Here is a 14,212-nt window from a genome sequence, read left to right as displayed (position 1 = left end):
GAAACATTATCGTACATTGAAAGCGCGTGCGTCATTGTCATACATATATTTTTTTTTAAGCAAAAGATGTACTTATCTTCCTTTTTTGGAGGGGGGAGTTTGATTTCATCATAAAAATAATCCAAAAACAAAACAAAAATATATTTTACTGTACTCTAACTTCAATTATTAACACATTTCATAATTGAGATAACATAGAATGATAAGATATGCCGTTTCGAACGAGGACAAAGACACCTAAACTTCATTTGCAGAAGATATACATAGATTATTATTATTATTATTATATGATGTAATATAATATGGCAAAGCCTAGGGGCTAATAAATAATTAAAAATAAGTCAGCGTTATCGCGTGGGGTGACTTGCACCAAGTTTGGGTTGGTCATGCGTTTTATTTTATATATAAAGTTGGAGCAAATCTCCATTTATAGATAAGTGAAGAGAGAAAAAATAACACTATCACCATCTTCATATCATGGCTTCCACACTTAGAATTTCAAGGCTCATCTCTCGCTCCTTTTCTTCTACTTCCTTCTTTTCACGAGGTAGAGGTGTGTTCTCCATCGCACCCAATCTCAAGATGCTCTCATAATTTTTCTCTGTCTAAAAACAGTAACCAAATGATTTTTGTTATCTGTTTTGTTTATTTCATTTTTCTGTTCTTTCTTGAACTGATTTCTTATTTTTTGACAAAGAAAATATGTTAGAGTGTACGGTTAGGTTCATTTAATCATTGGTATTCGCTTAGTGTCAACTGCTGTGTGTTTAGTTGTCTCATGTTTTCTTAATTGTACTTGTCGATCATCGGTTCCAGTTACAATTACTGTTTTTTTTGTGTCACTTCGAATGGGTGTTTAACTGGGTGCTTTGATTTGGATTTATGGTTTGCCGTTTAAGGTCTTTATTAATTATGTGTACGGATCAAAAGTTTAAAGATTAAAAGGTAAAACTTTCAGGTGGGAATAGTTACCTTGGCTCAAGACTCTCTAAATACAGTACTGCTGCTGCCATTGAAGAACCCATTAAACCATCAGTTCAAGTGGAATATAACCAACTCTTAATTGATGGAAAATTCGTAGATGCTGCTTCCGGTGAGTGTTTATTTTGCTAATCTTGTTTCCTTTTGGGACATAAAATTGAGTTTTTTGGCTAATCAAAAAGTGGAAGGACAAAAGAAAGAAAAAAAGATAATTGATTTTTAAGGGGGGCTGTTTGGGGTATCTGACGATTCGGATTCTGGTGGCATCAGGTAAAACTTTTCCAACTTTAGATCCAAGAACGGGGGAAGTGATTGCTCATGTTGCTGAGGGTCACTCTGAAGATGTTGATCGAGCTGTTGCAGCTGCACGCAAGGCATTTGATCATGGTCCATGGCCTAGGATTACAGCTTATGTATTTGATCATAACCCCCCTCTATAATGTTTCTTTTCCTGTCGTTCACAAAGTCGTGATCATTGGTCTCATGATTCCGGGGGAATCCTTTTTTGCTTCTTTGTTATTTGATTTTATAGGAAAGGCAAAGGATCTTGTTACGTGCCGCTGATCTGATTGAGAAGCATAATGATGAGATTGCAGCACTTGAGACTTGGGATAATGGAAAGCCTTATGAACAATCTGCTAAGATTGAGATTCCAATGCTTGTTCGTCTGATTCGATACTATGCTGGTAGGTGGCACACAAAACGTGGAACTTAGCCTACCCCTCTTTGTTTTTTGTGAAAATTTGGTGACACTTGTGTTTCATGATCCTCAGGTTGGGCAGATAAGATTCATGGTCTAACAGTTCCAGCTGATGGACCTTATCATGTGCAAACTTTGCACGAACCCATTGGTGTTGCGGGTCAGATCATTCCTTGGAACTTCCCTCTTCTCATGTTTGCTTGGAAGGTTGGACCAGCATTGGCCTGTGGCAACACCATTGTTCTCAAAACAGCTGAGCAGACACCATTATCTGCTTTATATGTAGCAAAACTATTTCTTGAGGTTTGTGCTAGTAATATTGACCAATATTTATTTTTTAAGCATAATTTTTATGGAGTTTAATGTACTCAGAATATCTGCAATCCTCATCATTTTTAGTTTGTGATCTGTCTGGCAGGCTGGACTTCCTCCTGGTGTTTTAAATGTGATATCGGGATTTGGCCCGACTGCTGGTGCTGCTCTTGCAAGTCACATGGAGGTTGATAAGGTACTAAAATGTTTGGCCTCTGCGGTAGTGGTATAATGTGCATCCTCTGTCCCACAATTGCTGCAGTTTTAGTCTTTTGAAAAGATACCAAATTGATTGATGTTCTTAGTTTTCAATGAAGCATGAATTATTTCTTTCATAATTTTCCTCAAATAATGTTTTGGTATACAGATAAATTTCCATGGCAATCAATTTCAGTTTCCTTGTCTTGTGTAAAAGTTTCAAGTTCTAATATGGTATTTATTTGGATTGTTAGACATATAAACACGATAATGACTTAACAGCATAAATATTTGGTATTCTGTCACAGCTTGCTTTTACGGGTTCCACTGATACTGGGAAAGTTGTCCTTGAATTGGCGGCTAAAAGCAATCTTAAGCCTGTAACTTTGGAGCTTGGTGGGAAATCCCCGTTTATTGTGTGTGAAGACGCTGATGTAGATCAGGCTGTTGAGTTAGCTCACTTTGCTTTATTCTTTAATCAGGTATATAAAATATATTGCACTTGAGTAAATCAACCAGTGGTCTTGGGACTTGGAAAATTTGATTGGTGTTGTTTGTGACATTCAGGGACAATGTTGCTGTGCTGGGTCACGAACATTTGTACACGAAAGAGTGTACGATGAGTTTGTTGAGAAAGCAAAGGCTCGTGCTTTGAAACGTGTTGTTGGTGATCCATTCAAGGGGGGTATAGAGCAGGGTCCTCAGGTAAAATGCTAAGAATCCCTTACATTGCATCCTCATGTTTGATCATGGAGCTTTGTTTTCCAAATTCATTTGAGGGTATAAAATGTCTGACAATTTGACATTGTGTTTGCATTTCACCGACTCAGATACTAATCGGTGATGACTGGAAATAGATTAATGCATAATTCTTATAAAATGTATAAATACACTGATGGTTTCATGTACAATCCAAACAATCAGATTGATTCAGATCAGTTTGAGAAAATCCTGAGGTATATCAGATATGGTGTTGAAAGTGGGGCTACCCTTGAAACCGGAGGAGACAGACTTGGCAACAAGGGCTTCTATATTCAACCAACTGTGTTCTCAAATGTTAAGGTATATCTTATAAACTAGAGTGAAAAATAAGAATACAACTCCTAATGTTTTCAATTTGTGACAACCATCACCAGGACGACATGCGGATTGCAAAGGATGAAATCTTTGGTCCAGTCCAATCCATATTAAAATTCAAGTAAGAAAGCAACCACTGTGAATTTGTTTGAAGAGAATGGTATTATGCTACATATCTGTGCACTAATCTATGAGTTGATGATCCCAGGGACCTTGGTGAGGTAGTTCAAAGAGCAAATAACACACGTTATGGGCTTGCAGCAGGAGTGTTCACAAAGAACATAGACACTGCCAACATTTTGACTCGGGCACTGAGAGTAGGAACAGTTTGGGTAAATTGCTTTGACACATTCGATGCTGCAATCCCCTTTGGGGGTTACAAGATGAGTGGTCAGGGCAGAGAAAAAGGAGAGTATAGTCTCAAGAACTACTTGCAAGTGAAGGCTGTTGTTAACCCCTTGAACAACCCAGCATGGCTTTGAGTTTCAGCCTTTTGAGCATTTCTAGCATTTTCTGGATGATCAATAACTCACGGTTTCAATAACATGATAAAATCCTGCTTTTTTGGTGTAACCCATGACTCATTAAATTTTTTATATTTTTCTTCAGCTTCATCCTTTTATCTCTTTCGTCTATTTCTAGCCGCAGCATTTGTATGCGTCAGCCTGACACACTTTGTTACTCTTGATTTGGCAAACTCATCTAGGTTGTTTCTTTTATCATGTTCTGTTATGGATGCAAAAACAACACTAGAGATAGTTTACATTATCCTGAGTTAGATCAGTTTCTGATTTCAATGAGATATAAAAACTTGTCAGAAGAAAAATAATATGGTAAGTGAAATTAATCTCAAAGTAGGTTTAAAGTTAAAAAAGAAAATAGTTTTAAGAAAATAATCGAAGGTACTCTTTTCCAAACCAATTGGCTTCATTCTACTGCTACACTCAAACCAATGATATATTAGTTTCAAGCTAAATTTAATTTTTAATTATACATGTTGGAATTATATTGTTTAAAATTAATTGATTGTTCAAAGTCAAAGATTGTTCAAGGTCAAAGATTCACAAGAGAAAAGGAGAAACTTCAGCCTTGAACCGATCATGTGAAATACAAAACTCGTCGAAGATTAAAAAAAATTAATTAGTCAATGATAGGGAGAAGAAGGTGGATCTAATAATATTTTAAGCACGAATTATAGGAATACTTTCTTTTCATATATTATTATCTTTTTATATTTGATATATAATCTATATCTATAATTTAAATAAAAACAATCTATTATATACGTCACACAATACGCCACTCAATAAAATAAAAATATTAAATACTTACAAACGTGTGTGTATATATATATATATATATATATATATATATATATATATATATATATATATATATATAATTGACATGTTAATTGGAGGAGTAAATAAAATAAATGAAATAGAAATGACGAGTGAGAAATACAATGAAAATTAAGGTCTTTCTTGAAGAAAAAAATAGAGAATAAAGGAGGAGATGGATGTAAAAAAGAGTAGAAATAAGTGAAAATAAAATAAAAAATTTATTCAAAACTTTTAAAATTATATCTTCTTAAAAACATATAAAAAGAAAAGAACAACTTTTTTAATGATTATTTATCTTCAATGATTTTATTTTATTTTGATATTAATTTCAGTAATTATTTACTTTGCTTTTGCCTTCTAAAAAGTATATAAAAATATTGTTCTTGAATTTTGTAGTTTCACATAGGTCTCATTCGAGATTTGTTATCATACTTATTACATGTTTTTATATTTCTTCACCTATTTTTTATTTTTAAGTTATTGGGGCTTCACCTGCAACGACTGCAACATTGGGCTAAATATTTTTTATATTGGCTCTTTCGTATATTTTTCTATAGCAATTTGTTTTCACCCCATAACTTCCTATACTTTCATACTTTTCAAATTGTCTATTTTGTCTTTTATGATTTATAAGTGTATAAATCTTCCATAGCTGTGTTTTTCTTGTTTTTTCTCCTTTCTACTCATTGTTGGTTTTACTACTATTTTGGGTACGAAGTATTCTTGAAAATGCTTGGTGATGAATAAGTCCTTATAGGGTCATTCACTACATCAGCATCACCCACATCAACGACTAGAACCTGATCTTTCCTACAATTTAGGTTGGAGGTCTCTATCTATGACCAACTTCAGATATACCATACATCATATATTTTAGATTCCACAAACAAGGTATTTTTAATTAATGAATTATCTTCTAAATTTTATAATCCATTCCTCATAGTCGATTAAATACAATAAATATTGATATATTTTACTTTTTAGTTATAAGAAAAAAAATAAATACTCAGTTAAAAAGAATAATTTTGTTGATTTTGTTTAAGTTTCATTAATGATTAAGACAGTGAAACACATGTTTGATCTTTAGTAATTGTTTAAAACAAAATTTAATCGTTAAAGGAACATTTACTTTTTGTTTTTCTAAATTTAAAATCTTTAGTAATTTTTTCAAGGTTAATTACATATTACCTTTATCTTTCATTTTAATAAACAATAATTATTAAAGACTAAATATACGTTTAATTATCTTAAGCTTTAGAGAAGTTTAAAAAATATTAACAGAATTAATTTTAGATTGTGTAATGTAGAACATAGATTCAGAAACATATTCTGAATTGCATAATTTAAAACATGATTTATGAAAAGTACATTATCAATTGTTTAATTTAAAATTCATTTTCAGAAAATGTATTATGGATTAAAAAATTTGGGTCAAATTCTTCAATTTGAAAAGTTAATATATGAACACAAACTCATTAGAATTTCACAATGGTTCCAATAATACATACACGATGACAGTGGAGTAGTCAGCACCAAGCGAAGGAGGAGATAGGGTGCGTATCATATACCGCCCAGTCAGTCACGGCACCCTTTGTACTGAACTATGAGCATATCACTAGTAAGATTAGACTAATCAATCGGTCAACATGATAATTTAAAGTTTTAAACTCTCGGATGGTTCTCGTATTTGTATGGGAATCTTAAGTGGATCATCATATTTTCAACTGTCTTAATTGGGTCTATATATTTACAAAATATCTCAATTGGATCCAAATATTTGTAAAATTAAGGCAATTTTGCCATAACCGTTAAGTTGTTACAAACGGCGTTAAAATGTGCAGAGGTGGATATATTGAGGTGGATATTTTATTAAAAGAAAAATATTCATAGTGATGACATGAAATTTAATAAATAAAAAAGAATAGAAAAATGATGCGATCAGAAAAAAAAGGGGGAGGGGGGATTTGAGAGTCTGAGTTTCATGTTCTTTGTTGTCACCCTAAAAAAACTTTCTACTATTTCCGCAAAAACTGCAGCACCGTTGTCCGTGTCATGAGGAAACTGGAGAAAGAAGAACTGGTGTTGAAGGAAGAAGGTGGTGGAGCTGAAGGGGTGGATCTGAGGAAGCTCTTGTGTCGTGAGGCAGTGCCGCGAAAAACACTATTGAAGCTCCGTCAGCTCATGGCGACGGCGGTCGGGGCAGCGTTGATGCTATTTTATGTGCTGAGCCGGCGGCTGTCGCAAAAGGCGGAGGAGGACAACAAGGATCACGGAGACGGCGGCGACGTGTCGAAATCGAGCAGATCGGTGCGCCAGAGAAGGCTTTCGAGGCGGCCAGCGCAGGCTTCGACGACACTACTGGAGTCGATCGGAACGCTGTCGGAGACTTTGAGGTTCACGTATTCCGAGACCTTCAGGAAGTGGCCAATCGGCGATTTGGCCTTCGGAATCAACTACTTCATGCGCAAGAAGGTAAGTTTTATGATATTCTGAATAAAATTCATAGTTTTAAGTGAAATTGAGTGGTTTCTGTTTCTGGGCGTGTAGAAAGGTGCTGGCTTTTGGGGGATTCTGACTTTGGGAATATGTGTAATGGTTTGCATTTTGCAAGGTAATCTGGCAGTTGCAAGTGTCTATGCTGGGAGTGATTCTGTGCAAGTCAAAGGGGATGGGATAATTGTGGAGCTGTACCAAGATATGATCATGGAAATTCTGTCGTGGCTTCCGGTGAAAGATCTCCTGCGATTCAAGTGTGTTTCAAAAGGTGGAACCAACTTGTCTCCCATTCAGTTTCCGGGGCTAGGGTTTTACAAAGGAGATGACAACGAAGATGAAGAGGCAGTAACGATTTGGGGTTGGAAGGGTTTTCCAAATTGGTTCTCTGTTTTCTGAGTGTAGGCCATTTTCCTCCCCTTTTTTTGCTTACATAATTTTTTTATTTTTTTATAATTTATTAAATTCCAGATCATTACTGGCAGCATATTTTTTTAATAAAATATTAACCTCAGCATATCCACTTCAGCACATTTTAACGCCGTTTGTGACAACTTTAACGGTTAGGACAAAATTGACTCAATTTTACAAATATTTGGACCCAATTAAGATATTTTGCAAATATATAGACCCAATTGAGACAGTTGAAAATATGAGGACCCACTTGAGATTTTCGTATAAATACGAGAACCATCCGAGGGTTTAAACCTTAATTTTAATATTGACCAAAGATAAAGTGTGATTATCTAATTAAATCGTTATTAATTAAAAATTTATTCTAAAATCTATAAATATAAGTTTGAAGTAAAGAGATTGATGAAGAGTTTAAAACAAAACTACAACTGTCATAACTGTTTTTGTTGTTACAGTTTGACATACTCATTCACTGTTATATATGTTGCATGTATTCTTTTTATTGTTTAATGAGAAAACCACTCACTTTCTTCTATTCCTTTTTTTCTGCATTCTATTCTACACTCTCTCTGCATAATCACCACCTTGCCACAACAGTGATATTCAGAGCTGAAGGTTGCGAAAACTGGTGGAAATTAGGTGACGTTCAAGGAGTGGCGTGATGGTTGGATTAATCCATAGTAATCTCCCGATCCTTGATGGCAAAGATTATGATGACTGGTGCGTGAAGATGGAGGCTATTCTTGGGTTTCAAGAAGTCGATGAGGTGGTAAAGAAGGGACTCCAAAAACCCCTGAAAGAGGACACATAAGAGGTGAAGAAGCTGTCTAAAGAAAATAGATGTCTTGATTGCAAGGCAAGAATGCTGTTGCACCAGCGCATTTCCACTATGATTTTTCAAAAAGTATCGAAAGCCACCACAACCAAAGAAGTCTGGGTTATCCTGCAAGAAGGGTATGGAAACTACGGCAAGGTGAAAAAGATCTGTTTGCAATCTCTTCAACGGCAGTACGAGCTTCTCTGCATGGGCGAGTAAGAGTCGATGATGGAGTATATTGGAAGAATCCAGGTTTTGGTCAATGCCATGAGAACATGCGACAAAATTGTGAAGGATAAGAAGATAGTTGAAAAAAATACTTCGAACCCTAACACCGCAATATGATCACATTGTAGTTGCGATAGAGGAATGCAAGGATCTGGAAGTGATGAAAATAGAGGAGCTTAGAATTCACTCGAAGCACACGAGCAAAGACTGATAGAAAGGAATAACATAGAAAACACTGTGACACAAGGAACGAGTCAGGCGTTACAGGCAAGGAGTAAACAAAACTTCAAGAATCGTGGCAGAGGTAGAGGGAGATCGCGTGGTGGACGTAGTGGAGGAATAAATATAAAACCCTCAGATCAAAACGGTGAAGATAATGGTTGTGAGTAGAAGAATGAAAGCAGTCGAGGGGGTAGACATTCCACGGGTAAAGGCAAAGGTAGAAAAGGCTATGATAAAAGAAACATTCAATGTTTCACGTGCAGTAAATACGGTCACTATTCTTCAGAATGTTGGCACAATGAAGATGCGAAAAGAAACAAGAATGGTGAAGCTACAAATCTTGTACAAGAAACATGTGATTCTGAATCTCATCATGTCCTTCTGATGAGCACAACCGAAGGGTTGTTTTCTTCTAATCGATCGAGTCTCGGTGAAGACGATCGATTGCTGTTTAGAGACCGAACATATGAAGATGATCGGTTGTTGTTTAAAGAACGAATGGGAGTTGATAGACATGCATCATCCTCAAGCCGAACGAGAATTGACAGACATGTATCATCTCCAGACCGAACGGTCATTGATAAAAACCGAACGGGAGATAATGAAGAAACCGAGCGGTCATTGTTGTTGAAAGAATCGAGTCATGTAAAGGATGAAACAAGTTGGTACTTGAATACAGGGTGTTCCAACCACATGACCGGAAGAAGAGAGTGGCTTGTTGATCTTGGTCCGAGAAAGAAGAGCAACGTGAGGTTTGCGGATGACAACACTGTGACGGTAGAAGGAATTGGTAGAGTGTTGATCGCATGCAAGAATGGAGGAGTAGCTTACATGGACAATGTGTTATTCATTCCCACGATGAAGAGTAACTTGTTAAGCCTTGGGCAGCTCCTGGAGAAAGGCTATACCATGTTCATGCACGAGAATCTTATAGAAGTATTTGATAGAAGGAAACGTTTGGTGATCAAGGCTCCGCTGGCCAAGAATAAAACATTCAAGGTGAACTTTGTTACCAATAAGGAGTATTGGTAAAACCTGAAGATGTGTTTTGATGATGCTGCAACTTATAGATTTTGGATGTAGTAGGAAAATATTTAAAAATTGTAATTTTTACTAGTACAATCGATTATGGTTAAGCAATAATCGATTATCACAAGTCATACTTGAATAATCGATTATCACTTCATATAATCGATTATCACTTTTTTGAAAACTCTGTAATGAACTTGAATAATCGATTATCACTTACAATAATCGATTATTCATGGCAGTTGGGAGCTGACCTTTGGCATTCAATGTACTTGGCTATATAATTTGATTTGGAGAAATCAGAAGGTAACATTTTTTGAACTGAGAAAGCTTAGAACACTGTGTGTCAGAGGAACGTTCTTAGAGAGCTTTTTGTTCATTGTTCCCTTGCTTGGTCTTGTGAAAGGAGAGGCTCGCGTATCGTGTGTCGATAGTCGGAGCAGACTCTCTTCAAGTTAGCAAGGTACTCTGCCTGGTCTTGTGAAAGGAGAAGCTTGCGAATCGTTGGTCGATTGCCGGAGCGGTTCTCTTCAAGTTGGTAGAGTGGTTCTTTTTGTTTTATTCCTGTTCATTTGATTGTAATCTGTTAAACCATTTTTAGTGGAACTGTTAATCACTATTTATAGTGATTAACGACTAGACGTAGATTTTGTTGAATCGAACCAGTATAAAAATATCTGTGTGATTTTTCTATTCCCTACACTCATATTATTTTACGTATATCAACTGTTTGATTAATTTTCTGAAAGAAAATTATTTTTACTAAAAGGACCAAATTATTTTTAATTGTGATCGAACACGCTTTCCGCTCTCTGAGTTTTAATTCCGGTGCGCTATACTCTTCGAAAAATACCCCCTCCGATACCAACAATTGGTATCAGAGCCTGCTTTGATAGTTTTTCAAAAAAAAAAAATTTGCGAAAATGGTCGGTCACAATCAAAACCATGTATATGCTGAGGGTGCTTCCATTAACAGACCTCCATTGTTTACTGGTGATAACTATGCTTTTTGGAAAGTGAGAATGGAGATTTTTATGGGGTCTGTTGATAGAGGTATCTGGGAAGCTGTACAAAATGGCCCTTATATTCCTATGAATACTGTTGATGGTGTAGAGACTGAAAAACCTTATTTTAATTGGACTACTGAAGAAAATAAACAAGCTCAGTTTGATATTAAAGCTCGCAATATAATTTCATTTGCTGTTGTACTTGATGAATTTTATAGAATTTTAGTGTGTAAGACAGCACAGGAAATGTGGGAAGTCCTCAGAGTCACTCATGAAGGAACAAAGGACGTGAAGCGCGCTAGGAAGAATACTCTCATTCAGGGATATGAGATGTTCAGAATGCAACCTGGAGAAACGATCTCTGACGTTCAAATACGATTCACTCATATTAAGACTTTTGATACTGATGAACTTAATGTGAAAATTCTGAAATCTCTGGACAGGTCTTGGCAACCAAAGGTGACTGCCATCTCGGAGTCTCAAAATCTTACTCAGATGTCAATGCCAATCTTGTTTGGAAAGCTCCGTGAGCATGAACTTGAGCTGAGGAGATTGACTGCTGAAGAGGATCAAGGCAAAAGGAAAACTCTAGCTTTCAAGTCTGAAATATCTAAAGGAAAAAGCTCTAAGAGGATCGAAGAAGATGATTCTGATGATGAAGAAAACATGAGCTTGATGATAAAGAAATTTGCAAAGTTCATGAAAGCAAAGGGAAAGGACAAGTTTCACAAAGATAGGAAAGAAAGTCAAGAATCTCTATCAAACGTAAAGTGCTTCGGTTGTGGAGAAAGAGGGCACGTAAAATCTGAGTGTCCAAAAAGCAAGAAAAGTGAAGACAAGAAGGAAAGAAAATTTCAAAGGAAAAAGAAAGCATACATAGCTTGGGAGGATAATGCCTCTAGCTCAACGAGTTCAAGTGACACAGAAGAAGAAGCCAATCTATGCCTTATGGCAGATTCTGAAGAAATTGGAAGTCAAGTAAGCGATTCCAGCTTTGAATCTAGTGAATTAGATTTACAAAAAGCTTTCTTTGAATTGATGAATGAATCTGAGAAACTTAATGCTGCTCATAAAAATTTAAAAAAGGAACATAATGAATTGAAGTTAAAATATGATAAACTGCTTGATAATGAAGTTGTTCTAAGAAATAAAGTTAATACCTTAGAAATTAAATTATCAGATGCAAATGCTACTGTTGAACATGTTGAATGCTTGTCATGCAAAAGTTATATGTTTGATATTGATATACTTGAAAACTTACTTGCTAAGACAACTAAAGCTAATTCACATGCTAAAACAAACCTTAATAAGAGCAATGGAAACATGCATCAAAATTTTAAATCCAAGGTAAGAAGAACTCGAAAAATTTGGGTTGTTAAAGGAACTTTTATTAAAAATAAAATTAGTGATGTATGTTGCTTTTACTGTATGAAGCATGGTCACACATCAAACAAATGCAATATCAAACATGTTGGTGTTCCAAGTGGCAAATATGCTTGGGTTAAAGCTGTGAGATGATGTAAACTTGCAAAAACTAACCCCAAGGACCCATATTGAGATTGGGGACCTAAAATTCTTGCTAACTTGTTTTGTAGGATCAATCTAAGTCCAAGAAGTCACTGTGGTATCTTGATAGTGGTTGCTCAAGACACATGACTGGTGACAAGAAAAGATTCATCTCTTTTGAGAAGAAGAAGCAAGGATTTGTAACGTATGGGGATAACAACAAAGGAAGAATAATGGGTACTAGAAACATTGGAGGAGGAAACACTTTGACAATAAAAGACGTCTTATACATTGAAGGCCTCAAACATAATCTTCTAAGCATAAGCCAACTATGCGACAAAGGTTTCAAGGTAACTTTTGAGAGTGACAAATGTACTGTTTATTTTAAAAATTCTGCTGAAATTGCTTTGCAAGGTGTTAGGCATAATAACATATACTTGATTGATATTGAGAGTGCATCTAGTCATAGTATAACATGCTTAGTTGCTAAAGAAGAAAATCCATGGCTATGACACAAAAGAGTTGCACATATTCACATGCAACACTTAAATAAATTAATCTCTAAGGATCTTGTGATTGGTTTGCCTAAACTAAAATTTGAGAAAGATAAACTTTGTTCTGCATGTCAAAAGGGTAAACAAACCAAATCTTCATTTTCATCTAAAAGCATGATTTCAACATCAAAACCTTTAGAACTTTTGCATATGGACTTGTTTGGTCCATCTAGAATTAAAAGTTTTGGTGGAAACTACTATGCTCTTGTAATTGTTGATGATTACTCTAGATTTACTTGGACTTTCTTTTTAACTCTGAAAAGTGAAGCTTTCAAAGCATTTAAAACTTTTGCTAAACGTATTCAAAATGAAAAAGATTTGAAAATCAATACTTTGAGAAGTGATCATGGTGGTGAATTTGAAAATGAATCGTTTGGAAAATTTTGTGAAGAATTTGGCATTGCACATAATTTTTCTACACCTAGAACTCCCCAGCAGAATGGTGTTGTTGAAAGGAAAAATAGATCATTAGAAGAATTAGCTAGAACGCTTATGAATGAATCTAATGTGCCAAAATACTTTTGGGCTGATGCAGTAAGTACTGCTTGTTATGTGTTAAATAGGATGCTTATTAGGCCAATTCTAAAATTAACTCCATATGAACTGTTGAATGGTAGAAAACCAAATATATCTCATTTGAAAATTTTTGGATGCAAATGCTTTGTCTTAAATAATGGAAAAGATAATCTTGGAAAATTTGATGCAAAATCTGATGAAGCATTTTTCTAGGATATTCTTTGACTAGCAAAGCTTATAGAGTATTCAATAGAAGAACACTGATAATTGAAGAATCAATGCATGTTGTCTTTGATGAGATTGTAGACCTTGAGGTAAAATCCTCTTGAGTCAAATAGACCCATTGCAGGTGATGAGGATTACTTAAGAGAAGCCCTTGAGGAGATGTATCTAAATGAAAATTATCCTCCGGAGCTTCAGGAAACACCCCAAGTCGTTGATTCCAAAAGCTATCAACAACCAAGAGGACTATCTTTGGACAACATCATAGGAGATATATCAAAAGGGGTAACTACTAGACATAATTTAAATATTTTTGTCTAACTGTTGCTTTTGTGTCTCAGGTAGAACCTAAAAATATAAAGGAAGCTCTTCAAGATGACAAGTGGTGCATTGCTATGCAAGAAGAGCTAAATCAATTTGAAAGGAATGAAGTTTGGGAACTTATTCCAAAACAAGAAGAATTCCAAGTCATAGGAACAAAATGGGTATTCAGGAACAAGCTTGATGAGGATGGAAACAGCACAAAAAATAAAGCAAGGCTAGTTGCTAAGGGATACTGTCAAGAGGAAGGTATAGATTATGATGAAACGTAT

At 35.4% G+C, this 14,212-nt stretch overlaps 1 protein-coding gene across 2 annotated transcripts; it reads left to right on the top strand.

The window, feature by feature from the left end:
• Positions 1 to 397: 397 nt before the first annotated feature.
• LOC108321467 (benzaldehyde dehydrogenase, mitochondrial) lies at positions 398 to 3,882 on the top strand. Of its 2 annotated transcripts, none has more exons than XM_017553227.2 (11): positions 398 to 553; positions 959 to 1,093; positions 1,252 to 1,394; positions 1,514 to 1,667; positions 1,755 to 1,984; positions 2,100 to 2,189; positions 2,500 to 2,673; positions 2,759 to 2,896; positions 3,116 to 3,253; positions 3,328 to 3,389; positions 3,477 to 3,882. In XM_017553227.2, exons 1-11 carry the CDS (start codon positions 478 to 480, stop codon positions 3,748 to 3,750), a joined length of 1,614 nt encoding a protein of 537 aa, XP_017408716.2. In that variant the 5' UTR covers positions 398 to 477; the 3' UTR covers positions 3,751 to 3,882. The 2 variants fall into 2 exon arrangements, with proteins under 2 accessions (XP_017408716.2, XP_052729659.1); XM_052873699.1 differs by having other exon boundaries at positions 401 to 547.
• The last annotated feature ends 10,330 nt before the right edge of the window (positions 3,883 to 14,212 follow it).

This window comes from Vigna angularis, chromosome 1, assembly GCF_016808095.1.
Source record: "Vigna angularis cultivar LongXiaoDou No.4 chromosome 1, ASM1680809v1, whole genome shotgun sequence".
Classification (NCBI taxonomy): Eukaryota; Viridiplantae; Streptophyta; class Magnoliopsida; order Fabales; family Fabaceae; genus Vigna; species Vigna angularis.
Note: the sequence above shows the minus strand (reverse complement) of the source record. Positions and strands in the feature narration are given on the sequence as shown.